This window comes from Maylandia zebra, linkage group LG11 (assembly GCF_041146795.1).
Source record: "Maylandia zebra isolate NMK-2024a linkage group LG11, Mzebra_GT3a, whole genome shotgun sequence".
NCBI lineage: Eukaryota > Metazoa > Chordata > Actinopteri > Cichliformes > Cichlidae > Maylandia > Maylandia zebra.
In genome coordinates this window covers 25,848,086-25,864,256 of record NC_135177.1, presented here as the reverse complement: position 1 = coordinate 25,864,256, position 16,171 = coordinate 25,848,086, and the positions used below count along the sequence as shown (strand labels likewise).

Here is a 16,171-nt window from a genome sequence, read left to right as displayed (position 1 = left end):
AGACACAAAGAGCTGAGGAGATATTAAAGGAGCTAGGAAAGGGAGGAGACACTGGGGATGTGCATAGAACAAAAGTGCATCACATTACCAGACACTGCACAGTTTCTCAGAGTCTGCCGCCTGAGTACAAGGCGTACAATAAAGAATTTGAACTGAAGAGGACGAGGAGTCCTCAGAGAGTAGCCTAAAGACACTAAGGCATGCATGACAAGGTTAGTCAAATATATGCACTAAGAGAATATATTGTCTAATAAGGACATTAAAAGAAAAATTTAATGCAAATAGAATAAAAACGAGTGCAGTGACAATACAGAAAAAATATATATTTTTGGATTGGATTTTCTAACATACTTCTACAGCAACATACATTTTGAAACAGTATGCCAAATGTTTGGCCGGACCACACCCAGGCTTGCAGAGGTCAAAGCTGCTACACAAAGAAGAAAAAATATATATACACAACAACACCATTGACTCACCATTTATCCTCATCAAAGGCACCTGTTGATCTGAAAGAACAGAGACAAGTGTCAGCGATGTCACTATTGTAGACAGAAAAAACAAAACAAAGAAACAAACAACAAAAGTAATTCTGATGCTGCATCTAACTCACCTCTTCCTTTTAAGTAACATTTTTTCTTTCTCTTGCTCGACTAACTATGAACTCTGTTTTAGGCCTGTGGAATCTGAAGTGATTAAGCTTTTCTTGATACAACTCAAAACTGATTGTTATGCTGTTGGGGTCAGAGCTGCAGCTATTGATCATATTCTAAGAATCCACCAAAAAAGGAAAGAAAAACTAAAAATCTAAAACAAAAAAAAAGATTAAAAGTGCAAAAGATGCTTCAAAAGCTACTCTTCTGCCTGTTCCAGAAATTTTAAACTCAATCTGCACACTTGGCGATTTGCAAAAGAAAAACCAAACTGCTGTCCTCAGTATCAAAAATTCTCTGCCCTGCTTTGTCTCTTCAGTCAGCCGCCTGCAAAGCAAAATCAGAAGTGCTCCAGCGCAGCGGAAATGTCTATTTAACCATGTTTGTCTGATGCAACATGCAGGCAAGACTGTGAAAATTGGATACTGATGTTTTGAGATGAACATAAAGGATGGGAGGGGTTTCCTCGGGATTTCCTTGCATAATCCAATCACATCGACTGGTTGCCTTGTTCGCTTCATCAAAGAGACCAATAAGAAACAGATGGGGTGAGGTCACTGTGTTGTGGTCAAGAATGGAGGGAGGTGTGTGCGTGTGAGTGCAGAGGGGTGACTGAGTGTGGGAGTGCCGGAGAGGAATAGCGAGCAGGACTGAATGGAGTGAGGCTGAATGATTCGTTTGTGCACTGGAGATAAAGATCCAACTGTGTGATAGTAATTGAGTGAGTCAAAACTGAATTATCACGTCTTTGATAGAGACTCCTTTGCAGGCTTTTTGTGTCTCCTCCACTCTCATCGTGGTTATATTCACAGGATGAGTGCTGCTTGTGCACAGTGCACCTCTTTTCATTTCTGCTGATCTTTTTTTTCTCTCTTTGACAAGATGAAGTTAGACAGTCTTCTGCCCCTTTCCCTGGCCTCGTCTCCCTCTCTGTCTGACTCATTTCTTGTAGAGGATAACACATTGTGGTTTGCCACGGGGTCAAGGATAGATTAACTTTCCCCTAGATCTCTTACTTTCTTTCTTTAACTGTGTTCAGGGCAGGAGCTATCCAGCATCGATAACCCTCTGGCCCTTTCTTTTCCTTTGTCTCTTCTGCTGTCTTACCCCCTCCACCTCCCACTACCAGCCCTCCTTCAGTTGGCAAAATGCCAGGGGAGAGCCTTCCTGCCAGCGTGGCACTACTGACTCCATTTTTCTTCTCCGCTTCCTCATGTCTTTCTGGCTCTGTTTTGTTGTGTTTCAATCACAAGTCCCTTGTCATCTTAATTTCATCAATTACCTGCTTTATAAGCTGTTTGGAAATGGATTTGTGCACGACTAATGCTAACGCTTTCCTTTTAAGGAAGTTTAGAAGCAAGATAAGGGAAGATTAATATAAAACTACCAGCTTTAGCCAACAGATCAGTCATCTTCATGTGCACAGCAGAAAGTAATAGCAGAGAAAATAGCTCCCAAGAACATCTAACAAAAAATTATTGTAATATGTAAAGTGGTTACCCATTATTAGTAATCGTTGGCATTTTAAGCACATCCAGCAGAATCTCTATGCAGAAAATGACTTGAACTTCACTTTGTGGAGGCTGGATACCTGAAATATTTGTTGAAAAGTGGAGTAAAACTCACTGTGTCTCAGACATCTTCTCTAGGAGGTTCTCAGCAACAGACTTCTCCTTCATATCCGTTGGGACACGGTCGGTGGGATAGTGGCTGTCCACGTCATTTAGCTCAGCCTCACTGAGGGTCATACCCATCATCCTCTTTTGCCTAGGCAACACAGAGCAAGAGCAGAGAATCAAGTTTAGCAAAAACATCTCAAACTTTTAACACTAAAAGGATAAAATGAAGACAGTGTTGTGCAAAAGTAACAGAAAAGCACAGTCAGCTTTTGATCCACCATGTAATACCGACTGGTAAGTGTATGAGTAGCAATAGCATCATTTGTCAGCATCACAGTGATCCCCAAACACACTGCTAAAGCAGTAAAAGTACACCCAGATAGAAAAACATACAATAGAACCAGTCATGGACTGGTCTCTCCAGAGGTCAGACCTAAACAACATTGAAGCAGTGTGAGTTCATCTTGGTGAAAAAGTGAACAAAAGGCAGATAGCATCCAAAGAAGAGCTTTGGACCATTCCTGAAGAGTACTTAAAGAAATGACAAGAAAGTCGCCTAAAGAAGTTTACGCAGTGCTGAAGGATAGATGTGGTCATACCAAATACTTACTTTCAAGTTTCTTTGAATTGTTCAAACTGTGTTTTTACCTTATATTCCGTATTTCAATTTAAGCTTGCACATAAAAAATGAGGGGTGGTTCAAGACTTTTGTGGTTCAAGACTTTTGCAAAGTTCATTATGTTTTTCTAATTCATTAAAAAGGTACACATAAATCTAGGACTGAGAAATGGGCAAAAAATTAAATTATAGAATCACCTACTCATTTTTTCTCCATGACCTTCAACCTTCCTTTGTCATCTTACTCTCAAATGTCAGATCAGTGTGCTTCATATGGATTTTGGTAAAGAGTGGCCTGCATATTTCTGTTTACCTAAGCACAGGTGTCATTAACATAGGATAGAGAAAGACAAGACAACCTTTTGTAGTGTTTACACATAAAGATTTCATATTGAAATCTTTATGTGTAAACACTGGTAGTTTTGTATTAATCTTCCCTTTAGTGACTAATGTGTATTAGTCACTGTTGCAATTCTAAATGGAGGAGGGCTAGATTTTATAAATTACATACCTACAATCAGGATATGCACAGTAATGTTAAGTTCACATAACTGTTGAATGTTGTCAAATACTAACATTCATAAATAGCTTTAGACCTAGAAGTTGAATCCAATTAATTACTTTAAAAAACTGTTTCAAGTTACTTGAGTAATGCAGAATTGTAGTTATTGGGTTAACAATGCAAAAGAACTGAGATGGTAATCTAAAGCAGCTCAGTGTCCAGATAAGTGTTGTTACACCTTTTAACTCTCATTTCCAACAACAAACAAAATAAACTTTTTGAGACCAAAATTTGAAAATTATTTTTCAGCTTGTTTTGAAGTAACTCACTGAAAATGTATCAAAGACAATAACAAGACAGATCATCAAACGGAAGCTTTCTTTTTTTTAGTGAGGAGAAACACCAACAACACCAACCTTTAGATTAATAAAAAGTGTAATTATTATTGTAGTAATTTTTTAAAAATTAATTAACCAAAGTTTCAAGAATGTTCCTGATCACATACCAGCCATTAATCCCAACCCTGGATGTTCTAATCATGTTGTGAGATGCTTGTTGTGCATTTATAAACTTCTTGCCAATTTAGTAAAGTATGTAAAGACTGAGTAGAGTTCTCACCTGAAATCCTCCAACTGTTTGGCCACTTCAGCAAGTTGGACGCTCTGAATGTCCTGAACAAAGCGCTTTTGGATATCATCTGTGAGCACATCTAGACGGGATCGATCTTAGGGAGAAGACGGAAAAGAGAAAGGAAAGAGTGAGTCAAAAACTAGAGAGAAACAAAACAACAATGCACTGACTTATATCTATAAACATCACTGGAAAATAACTTACCCAACTCAGAGTTTACGTGAGCTGGTACTGCCACTTTCAGAACCTGTAATGTGAAGCAAATGAGAAAAAGATACAGAGTGAAAAATAGAAAAATGAGATACGATTCAGACAACATTCAGACTAACTGACAGTATGGATTCTCAGTTTGTTTTGTAAAACACTGTGATGCAGTAGCTAGATGTCACCACAGGGTGGCATTTTAACACAGGAAATATAGATAAGAGAAAAAACAGATACTCCAAAGGGGGATGCTCTGTGCTCATGTCAGCTCTGTCATTGACATGAAAATAACCACATGGGCCAACTTTACGTCAATAGGTTAACAGAGGGTTAACCTCCTTTTTTCAGTCCCTCCTTTTTCCACCCTGAAAGGAGGGACTGAGCGAAGATGATTCCTTCTACAGGGCTTTCCCACGATCTCGACAGGAAGCTGTGAGGCTGTACGGGCTGGCAGGGAGTTTGACTCAACTGATAGACATGTACAGTGCATGAGCTCTGAGGAGCAAATATAACGGACAGTAATGTGGGCCAGGTGTGCAAGACAGATACTGTACAGACAAAGCAAACAAAAACAATGGATTCCTCTCTCATAAGTTCATCTTATTTATTGAGCTGAGCAGCTCAGTAAATTCATAATTTTAGAAAAATAAAACACAATATTGTACTGATCATACAAAGGCTACTTTTGTCTTACTAACCTTGAAGTTAAGAAGCTCAAAGATAAGTTTAAACCTAAGAATTAAGAGAATATCAATGATCTAAAAATACATAGACAAGGAGCCAACCCTACAGTCTGTTATTATGGGTATATTTCAAATCATGCAAGCAGAACTTGAGCCAAAAGAATCTGAGGGAAGAAATCATTTTAGTGGTTATCAATTTTTTTACAGTGCAATTATAACTCCATTTACAGCAAAAGGTAAATAAGGACAGATAAGATAAAGAGTATAAAATACTTTGTATTTAATTATCAGAGTGACTTCATTCCCTCTCTGTACTGAATTGTTCTGCGTTTTTTTTTTTGCTTTTGTTTTTTGCATGAAGTCTGCAATAAATTTAATGTTTCAAGCTTTACATCTTTATCTCTATTTTGGCTATGAAAGGTATAAACATTTGGGCCAATTTTTGATAATCGAGACGGCTTTAAAAAAGACAGAAATGTTGAGTAGTCTGCTACTTACTGCACCCTTGTCCAAGAAGGTTGTGTAAAAATCCCCAAACTGCTTTTTGGTCTCTTTGGCACTGAGGTTTTTGAAGAGCTCAGCATGGAGGTAACAGAGCTGACAATTGGGAAAAAGACAATTTTATTTAGTACTGAATAGCTCCAAAATCTTTTAAAATAACTACTTGTGCCAATTTATGACCACAGCTGTCACCATTTTATTTGACATGACCACTAAAGATCACAAACACCTACATCACATAAAGGCATGCCAGACATAAAAACCTAACTTCAGTTTGACTCAGTGTGCTTACATGTCTAACACAAAATGACTGACATCAATTTAATAGTTGAATCCTAATGACAGTATCCCATAAAGTAGTTATTGTCCCCTCCAGAGATTATCATGCACATAGCCCAACCTGCATTTGTCTAGTGGACGCACTATAACCCCAAAGCAAATTGAGCACGCAACCACTGATGCAAACCACATTTTCTTAAATGCTGCAGAATTACAAATATTTTGTTAACAGACTACACGACTCAAGTCGTGACAAACATGAGGGAAAAGCAGGGGGGTGATGGAGCACATCATGGGTGTGAAACGTGTAACAGTACCTGGGTGGGTCATGTTCTCTGCATGCAGAATAAAGGGAAAAGGACAGGCATGCCTTTGATCAGCACTGACATACACACTCAAACAAACCTTTTTCTCTATTCCCATGGGGGTTACTCATCGGTATTATGCATTCCATGGTCTCCAATTTAACCCCAACCAACAACTAATTCTAACCTTTATCCTAAATCCAAATATTAACTCTGAAAAGTAAAATTGGACTCATAGGTAAAACAGTCTTAATCCACACTGAGGTACAGTGGACATCAAAATAGCTGTTTCATGTGTTTCACACAAGCCAGACAGAAACTGATGACTATTATGATTTGGATTTCATGATTAGATCATATCTAAAAGGTGATATACTAACTCTGCATTTAGAGTTACTCATCATTATCGTCACTAACTTTGTAAAAATATCTGTTAACAGCAGCTGCTCTGTGGAAGCTTGTGTTATCTCAGTTTCATATAGCTTGTTGGCTGTAGTGGACCTTGCATAATGTGAGTTCTCACCAGGGGAGCAGGGTCAAACTGCAGAATGACATGTTGCAGGAAAACCAGCAGGTGGGTCGGCCGACTCTTCAACTGCTCTATGTGGTTAAAGGTGTTGGACCGGTCTTCCACGTACTGAGACAGACAAAAATAAATAGGTGTAAAAGGAGATGGAATAACTTATCTGAGATATGATGATCAAGTAACATTCAGTCCTTCATGTGCCACTGTTTTCTGCACTCACCTCATTCAGATCGTTTTCAAAATCCTCATCCTCAGCCCCGATGATGCTCATGGCTGGGTTAGAGCACTGAGGTCCAGACACACCCTGCTATGGAGAAAGAGGCAGGGAGGGGAAGAAAACAAAACAATTAGCAAAAGTTATGTGCTATACTTTGAAGTGGTAGGGTATCTCTTTGACGTCCTGGGCTCCCACTGAGCAGAGCCAGACATAAAGCCAGATGACAGTTTAAACACAGTGAACTTTCCCAGTGTTCTACAAGTTCAAGCAGAAAGATGGGGGAAAATGTCACAGCTTCTAAACCAGCCTTCTGGAGAGAGATCGAGACAATCCTGATGGGCCATAATAGTTGTGGGGTCCTTGTATTAGAAGCAGAGACCTGCTTTAAGTAGAATCCCATTCATACAATCCAAGAAAGTCACAAAAATTCAATGCATTATTTATTTTTCACTAACAATGAATGCTATTAAATAAAAAGTTATAAATGTTTTTAAAGAAGATCTGTTCATTTTAAATTTAATACCTGTTAAATGAAAAGCTGGGGTATGCTTACCAATGTCCTTACTACTTCTTTTAAAAGGAACTATTGCTAACTGTATTTCTGAATTTGATTTAAAATTGTTTTTTTAAATGACTAGAAGACAATGCTTTATGAGACTGTGTTAATATAGCCACCATCGTAACACAAATTTAAAAAAAAAGTAAATTAGACAAGATAGGTGTGGTTAGTACTGCTGCCTTACTCTACGAAGTTCTGGGTTAAAACTTCCTGTTCTGTGTGAAGTTTGTGTTTAAATATACAAGTTTCGTTAACTGGTGATTCCCAGAAAGTTGATTCTGTTCATCTGGAGGCACCGTGGGAGAATGTTTCATCACTGACTTCTTCAGTCTCAGCTCCCTGCAGGTTTCTCCAACCTTATAAACAGTACAGTTGCATAACAATCAAAATAGAATGATGAACACAATCATCTTTCTGGGATTTACTTTAACTGGATTATTGAGTATGGATCAAGATGTTAAACGTGATTCTAAACTTACTATAGGTATGAACATGAGAACAAAAACTTATCTCTAGAGTAAAGCACCAAAATGTTTAGGAAATCCATTTAGAGGTGCCCCCGGTAACAATTTGATAGACAGCTAATCACATATAGTTGTATTTTTGGAACTAAGTTAGTAACTTGACCTTTACTATCCGTTTGCACAAATGAGGAGAGCAGCTACTTATACATATCCATCTGTGTGTCAGCTGGTTGGCTCATAATGAGTGAGGGATGCATTACATTTTGGTGAGGCTGTAATCGTTTTGAACTTATGAGTTTACAGTGAGTACCTTTATAACCACACTCAACCTTTTGGGAATTGAGGGGAATTGTTTTACGATTTTTACTCAATAAGAAAACATAGTCCAGTTTAGCACCAGGGTTTCTTCCCTCCATAGACCAGTGCTGTTGTAACATGAACTGAATGTTGCCCTGCTGAAATAGGAAAGACATCATATGGATGGTGGCATATGCTGCTACAAAACTTGTATACATTAGCATTTATGGGGCCTTTATAGATGAATAAGACAGCCATGCCTTGTTGCATCTCCCATGTAGTACCATTATGGATAGAGGCTTTTGAACCATCTACTGAGAAACTATATGGCCATCTACTCTTAAACCCAGGGTATGGGTTCAAGTTTTCCCACTTTTCTTAGGTGAACCTTTAATTTATTTAATAGGCAATTATGGACCCTGTGACAAACTGTGTTCACTCATGATAGGTTTAGGAAGAATTCTGGAGTCCACACAGTGATTTATACGGCTGTTTGCAATGCAGTGCTGGCTGATGACTTGAAGATAACAGGCTTTAAATATTGGTTTTCAACCTTGTTCCTTTTTAATTTTTTAGAGAGATTTCCTTGGATTCTACTTCTTCCTTCAATTCTCCCTGGGGTATAACATGCATTGGAAAATATCACATTCTCTGAAGTGTGTCCAGATTTTGTCCCTTATTTTTCCAGACTTGTGTTGGGTTCAGTAAAAACATTCTGCAGAAATCTCTCCTCTAGTTGGGACACAAGCTCTTCAGGTCTAAAAATGCAGCTCAAGTAATTGGAAATAAAAATTTTTGCTTTAGAAAATGATGAATGGGAAAAAGTACATCAATTTAGCCGCACCCTTTTACAGCCCAAACCATTTCCTCTTCCCCAAAACACACAAACAACACACAGCCCTTGTATTCAGTCCTCTGAAGGTTGCAGACCCAGAGCCGCCACCAGGGAACACCCAATTACATACACACAGTCACACAAACACACGTTAAAAAGCTGCACTGTAGTGTTAGGTGAGAACACAAGGCACAGTGAGTACAGAGACAAAATGGTTAAAAACTGATTCATCTTAAAAACATAGGAGGGGGAAAAAGAAGAGAAAGTCATGACCAAATGTTAGCAAGAAGCATATTTGAACGTTTCATCTAGCACCTCTTTAGTATAAGGACTCATTTACATTCATTCTTTTCTATTTAATTTTGTTTAAATAGCATAGTACCTGTATGTATTTAGTGTAGGAGGGACTAATGATATAGAGCTTTACATTCTATTCTAGCCCAGAGTCAAGACTAAAGACAGTCAGATTTGGATAAGTGTTGTGCTTTTTACAGCAAGTTTCCTATTATAATCTGTATACAGTGCAAAGTATGAAAAGGTGTCAGCTATTCAGCTTTGCATCGCCATTTATACTCCGGTAATTGTACCTTTACTATTTTTTAACCAGTGTAGACAAGAATATCCTGTTATAGCAATATTAAATTCTCAGGATTATTACATCAATGTAGTTACATAACTTGTAATTTGTAAGATATTTGATAAACTCACTATATTAGCTTCTTCTAAAAAAAAAAAGATTCATGAAATCCACAGAGTTTCTCAGTGTCTTTTCATACTTTAAGTACACTTTTTGTGCCATTGTAAACTTGCTCACATATGCGGTTTTGCATGTTGTCTGTTAAGTAGGAACAAATAACTCACTAAGTGGTTAGAGTTTATAAGGAAATGTGACTGTGTAGATGATCATTATTTGATTTATGGCCTGATTTCAGTGTATGTGTTCAATAGAAGATAAGTGGGGTGAGAAAGACATGAAAGTCACCGTGAGCTCTGGTAAAGTGAGGGAGTGAAACAGTGGGTAAGATTGCAAACAGGCAGAAAGTGAGAGAATGTGTTCATTCATGGCCATTTCCAGTGGGCTGCAGGTTGAGAAAGGCCAGTGTTGGAGCAACATGCGTAGGAGGGGTTAGCCAAACAGAGAGACACAGGCCTGCCAGGGCCATGAACGCACATCTGCACGGACATACACAAACATGACACAGAGGGAAACGTCTCCTCTTTTTCACACCCATAGACCCAACCGCCAACGCCATACTAAAGTGAGACCATCAAAGATACCTTATCATGCCACTGAAGAAGTTCTGACACCATGACGACAATGATTAGTGCTGGAAAAACATATCTACGCATTTACTGGAAAGATAAAATGCTGTGGATGTTTCTTAACACACTCAAGTTTTAACAATAGGTGCGTGAGAACAAAAACTGAACTGAGAAAGAAAATCCTGGGCAAATTTAGCCATTCCTATTGACTTCTGGTTACTTCTGTTTGGCAAAAAGTGCCCAGAACTCCTGAACAATTTTGGCCATTCCTATTGAGTTTAACCAAAAATAACCAGAAATAATTAGCTTAATTTATTTAATCAGTAGTAATACCTATTATAAAGGCTATTATGGACATGTTGCTACTGTATTATGTATATGTCCAGAGGGTCATAATATGAAGTAGAATTTGGGCTTAACCAGCTAACTCCATTACTAATACTGTGTTTTCAGTGCTGTGAAAGTGGTCAACTTTTAAAACGGGGTACATTGCTATGGTAACTTATGCAGACTTACAGGTACAAAATAAATGTCTACTAACCAGTCAATTCACCAGAAAATTGCATCAGCAATCTTGTAAGATCCATGGAGCTCAGTGTACAGTAAGAGGTTCTAAAGTTCACATATACCAAGTAACTGTTTGAATTAGATTTTATATTTATTCTTTACTTACTCTCTGACCATCAAACCGCACTGGAGTTTTAGCTGAAAAAATGAGCCAACAACTGTCTTAAAGTGCACAAACTTACTATACTGGTATAGTAGTTATAGCAGTTATTTATAGTAGTTTCCCCAATTATTACTGACTAAATGTTTAAAGAATATAAACATTCATAAAATGCTTTTAATACTGGTTCTCAGCATTTCACTCTCCTTATTACAGGACAGCGAAATCTGAGCCTTTGTTATTGTTATGTCTTGGTTGATTTCAGAGGAGCTGCAGTACAAGTTCACACATTGAAAGACAAACTGGGGTAGGCAGAGGGAAGCTAATTGCAGGGTTAGGACTATGAAGGGACTCCTCTGACCAGAATGAGCCAAGTGGTGCATTCCAGCATATGGCACAATTCAGACAACAGATGGATACAGTCTTGGTCTTGAGCAATAACCAGACCCTCTGCCCATCACATACATTACAGGATAACTGGCATAAGCTCTAGGCTGCAAGTGTCTTTCCAGTCTGATACAGGCGTTGCTAAGGGGAAAAAAAGGAAGGGTGTGAGTTTTTGAACAGAGCGTCCCAGAAGCGCGGAGATCAGGTCCGGTGCTCCTGAGTCGGCAGCTGCCCACCACCCCTCCCTTCCATCACATTCCAGTACTAACTAAGTGTCAGGTGGCATCAATCTAATGATAGCCATCAAGCGTACGTGCCTTTGTGTGTGTGTGTGTGTGTGTGTGTGTGTATGTGTGTGCATTAGGACCTAGCACGTATATGGGAGGGGGCCATTCCTATGTTATTGTAGAGAGCTGCTGGTAAACTTGTGTGTTTGTGTGTGTGCTCTCTGACAGCTGGTCTTTACAAAGCATTCCTCTTCATCTCAGACCGTGCAGACGTCTAACACTTCAAATTGGAAAAAAAGATGGGAGGAAAAAAAAAAAAAAAGCAGCAACCAGCCTGCACAGTTTAACATTTTATATTTCCACCAGGTCACCAAGGTTTTGCTGCAGCATGATAACACTTGCATCAGCTCTCATGTAAACCCCACATTCACTTGCAAGACATTAAAACAATGAGCTTTTTAGCACAACTCCTATGACCAAGAAGAGTGGAGTCGTCAAACTGTGACATCACCCCAAAATCTGCATTGCACCTGTCAATCAAACTCCTGCAATCACATGGCAGTGGCTGTCAGACCCCTGTGTTATAAATAAGTTTAAATGATGCACCGCAGAGGAGAAATGGCATGGCAACATTTTTAAAACCAAGAACTAAAAGGTTCATTATCCAAAGAAAAAACACATTCAGGTTACTGAACCACAGGAGCAATCTCCACTGCAACATTATGTTAACATAATATTATGCAGACATTTATTTACAGAGCTTAAGAGGTCACCCCGAACCATGCCGCAGTTTGAAAAACTAGTGCCAGCAACAAGAGGAACGCTATAAACCTGTGGAAGTATACGTTCAGCCAAGTGTGCACAGAAAGATAAACAGTGCAACACTGGATGAATTTTGATCATTTGCTATGGACACATTTTATTAACATATGTGTTCAGAAGAGATGTTTAAAATCCATGCTTTACATAATAACTTGTGTCTGACATGTATTTCATTTTTGCACACGTACACAGAAATCAATTCAATTCCCGAATTCTAAACTACCTCTGCTTCTTGCTTACACGAAAATCCCAAATCTATGATTTTTGGTCCACTCTTAGTAACTGTGCACTGACACTTTTGAAGTTCACAACACAACAACAAGGAGTTTACAAACTAGTTATGCTATCACAAAATCATCCTTACACATTTGATTTGATCACAGTAGTTTTCTCTCCTTAGAAATTGAAAATGAAAACCGCTTAATGGAGTAAAACTTTAGCATGCTTCCTCGAACACAATGGAGGTCAAATGTAATGTAACAATAAACAAAATACACTTTTGTCTGGAGGGGAACTTTAGGATCCCTTCTTTTCTTTTCATGTTTTAGTTTAAAAAAAAAAGTTGAACTATTGCAGTAAAAGATTTCATATTTCTGCAACAAACCACACTGCTAGTCAGCCCCATTGGTGATGTCAAATTTGAAGTTCTTAATCAGAGAGATTAGAAAAGGTTTTCACACCAGGTCAAGGGTTTGCTGATATTTTGAAAGTGCTTTAAAAGTCAAACTGAACCACCCAAGAGATTGTGAGAGAGAGAAAAAGGAAGTGTGAGCAAGTGGCTCTCAAGTTGGAATAAGTAAATATCTGATAGAGTAAGAAATTATTCTAAGTGAAAATATGAGAAATTTGTGAGGAACCAGTTGATGTAGACACATACATCCTGTACTGAAAACACTAAATTTAGATAGATGTAGACTTGTTTACAATTACTTGGTGCACCTGGCTACAGAATCCATTGTATACACATATGTCACTGCTCCCTTCTTATACTTGGTCACAATAGGTTGTGTCCTGTTCTCTATATGCTATGAGGGTAGCATCCAAAAATAACCCAACAGCTAATGGCCATTGCCTGCTGTGTTTGTACTGCTGTATGGTTTATCTGGCTTGCTCATCAGGCCTCAACCTCATTAGCACTAACTGGGGGATTTCTAGCAGTATTGCTGCTCCTCCACTCCCCCAGTGGCTTATCCTTGAGGAGCCTGAGAAAAGACTTGGAAAAAAAATGGACAAGGTGGCAAATGGGGAGGCACACAGACAGGAAGTGGGTGTAATTTCCTCAGGAAGCTATCAGAACCATTTCCTGTATGACCTATCAGATGCGAAGAGAGAGAGGAAGCGAGACAGAAAAGAGATGAGAATGAGTGAGACATTTTGAAAAGAAAAAAAAAAGTTGGTGCCCACAAGTGTTTCCGCATGAAACATGGTTGTCAAAACTGAATCAAACAAACCTCCGGTCCCGCTCATCTCTTAGTTCACATGGGAACCAGATAAGGAAGTTAATGCAGTGCATAAATGAAACCCAGTGTTGAACAAATGAGGAACAGAACTCAAATGATAATGGTGTGAATAGGGGCAAATGGCCTTAAATTACAGGGCCTGGCTACACATTGTGCTCTGACTTGCAGCTAAAACATATTCAAAATATTTTTTTCCAACATTATATATATTTAAAATAAAAGCTAAATAAGACACTTAGACATATCAGACTGATCTCAAAATCTGGTTGATTGTTTGGTCAATATGCTCTCATCCAATTAAATTCCCATTGGCGAGACAACAGCAGGCACTGCTACAATAGCTTTTCATGACTAACTCATTGAGCAGCAGGAGAAACAAGCTGCTTCTGAAGAACACTCCCAAGTTTTCACAACTGTGGACTTACTCAAACCTTATTATGAAAACTAGCTTGATTACATTTTCTGAAGATTTGCTTAGACTTGGCTCCAAACTGACGCCACATCAAATAAGACAGCAGTGTGGCTGCATTTTGTTAAATCTACTGTGCAAAAAGTCAAGTTTGGACTTTCCAGTAGTTGTTATATCACAACGCTGCTACCAACAAAAGCCTGACATCTAAAACTGGTAACCTGACTTTCCTGTATTAGGTCTAGTCATCTCTTGTGGTTAACACTTAAGGGCAAATGTGGCCACATAACAAAGGTAGCGGCTCGCTTATCAAAATGTAAAATTGGCCGGATATGAAAAATTATTTAATAAGTTGCACATTCTTCAAATGTACCCACTTATGCAGCACAACCATTTAACTGTTTAAAGAGCAGGCATGGCTTCAGTGGATCAGGATTTTTCTTTTGTTAACTACACACATGTTAAAAAAAAACCTCCCAAAAAATGATTATATGTATTACATATATCCTGTTTTAGTGATCTTGGAATCTAAAGCTCTTGAATAACTAAGAAAGCAAGAAACCAAACAAAACAAAAAACAAACTGTGGCTATAAGCACCAGTATATAGTTTATACTGACCTTATGGAAGACAGAAGAAGTAAAACCAGTGGTCTGGTAAGGAAGGAGGTGAAGGTGGAGGAGGAGGAGGAGAGGGAGTGTGGAGCAGAAATTAAAAAAAAGAAAGAAAGAAGGGACACACTTCAACAGGAAATTAAGAACAAGGCTGCCACGATGGAAAAACAGAGAAAACAGGCAATGGAAACATAAATGTGAAACACCCTGGAAAGAGTAGCAAGCATGTAAGTACTGAGAAACACTGTTAAGAGCATGGCCCTGCACCTGAAGGCCTACAGAGTATACATCTGCTCTTCAGCAAGTATAAACAAGCACGCACACTAGATTCTTCCAACCTTGACCAAATGGTTTTAGCTGCAGCTGGCAGAGCTGACAGTAAGCTAGCACCTCAGGATAAACAAAACCAAAGGGAACTCTTGACTGTAGAGCATGTGCTGTGTGTTGGGATGTCAAGTCCACACAGATGTTTAGATTAACAACTTAGCCAACAGCCGGCTCTATAAAGAAAATAACTCAACAGTTTTAAAGTCTTTCAGCTCATCATCACATTATCTTTGAATGTTTAGCCAGCACAAAATTGATGTGGCAACACATAAAGCCCCGATGTTGTGTTTATACATCTTTATACTTAATAAGCATCCTGTGGTCACAAAAAGATCACAGTAAGATCCATAGGAATTTGGACACATTCTTTTGTAATTTTGTGTCTGTGCACCATCACAGTTGATTTAAAAATCAAACAGTTAAGATTTGATTGAAGTGCAGACCTTCAGCTTGAATTTTTGGTGTTTAACAAAAGTATCGCATTATACACATTTTTATATATAAGCCCTATTTTTATAGGCTCAAAAGTAATTGGACATCTAACTGACAAGCCATGGCCAGCTGACAAAACAAAGACAAGATTCAACTTGTATTTGGCATCTTTTTACCGAAACTCTCAAAGCGATGTTGATGAAAGCGAGGGAGGCTGTCATTAGGCTGAATAAACAAAATAAACCTATCAGAGAGATAACAAAAACTTGAGGAGTGGCCATATCAACAATCTGGTACATTCTTAAATAGAAGGAATGCACTGGCCAGCTCAGGAACACCAAACAGCATGAAAGACCACAGATGACAACTGAAATGGAGGATCACTAATCCTTTCCCAGCATCTAACCAACTCAAGCCTTGAATTAAAACATAAAGTTTGCATTCCAACCACATCAGGTTCAAACCTATGGACATGATGGCATATAAATCGAACATCCACAAGTATGAAAAAGTGCAGGCCTAAATGCACATGCACTGAAAGGCTATGGGTTGGGCTGGAAGGAAGGAGCAGGGTTTGAGCAGAACACGTGTGAGGTGTAAAATGCCTCAGTGCAGTACAAAGAGAATGTTATTTAATTTGTATGACTCATGGGCATTACTCCTGCAGAGATC

General features: G+C 38.6%; 1 protein-coding gene across 9 annotated transcripts in view; it reads right to left on the bottom strand.

Annotated features, from left to right (window-relative positions):
* The window catches only part of arhgef1 (Rho guanine nucleotide exchange factor (GEF) 1), a 41,947-nt gene that overhangs the window by 18,007 nt on the left and 7,769 nt on the right, over nucleotides 1–16,171 (bottom strand). For 7 of the 9 annotated variants that reach the window (XM_076890104.1, XM_076890107.1, XM_004550909.5 and 4 more), the window contains exons 2-8: nucleotides 6,741–6,827; nucleotides 6,518–6,631; nucleotides 5,408–5,506; nucleotides 4,227–4,269; nucleotides 4,011–4,116; nucleotides 2,280–2,420; nucleotides 480–509 (exon numbers count right to left, since the gene is read on the bottom strand). In XM_076890104.1, coding sequence (XP_076746219.1) covers nucleotides 480–509; nucleotides 2,280–2,420; nucleotides 4,011–4,116; nucleotides 4,227–4,269; nucleotides 5,408–5,506; nucleotides 6,518–6,631; nucleotides 6,741–6,791 — 584 coding nt within the window. In that variant the 5' untranslated portion in view covers nucleotides 6,792–6,827. Of the gene's footprint in view, nucleotides 1–479; nucleotides 510–613; nucleotides 1,047–2,279; nucleotides 2,421–4,010; nucleotides 4,117–4,226; nucleotides 4,270–5,407; nucleotides 5,507–6,517; nucleotides 6,632–6,740; nucleotides 6,828–16,171 lie in introns of those variants that run through there. The other 2 variants (XM_076890105.1, XM_076890109.1) reach the window with 2 other exon arrangements.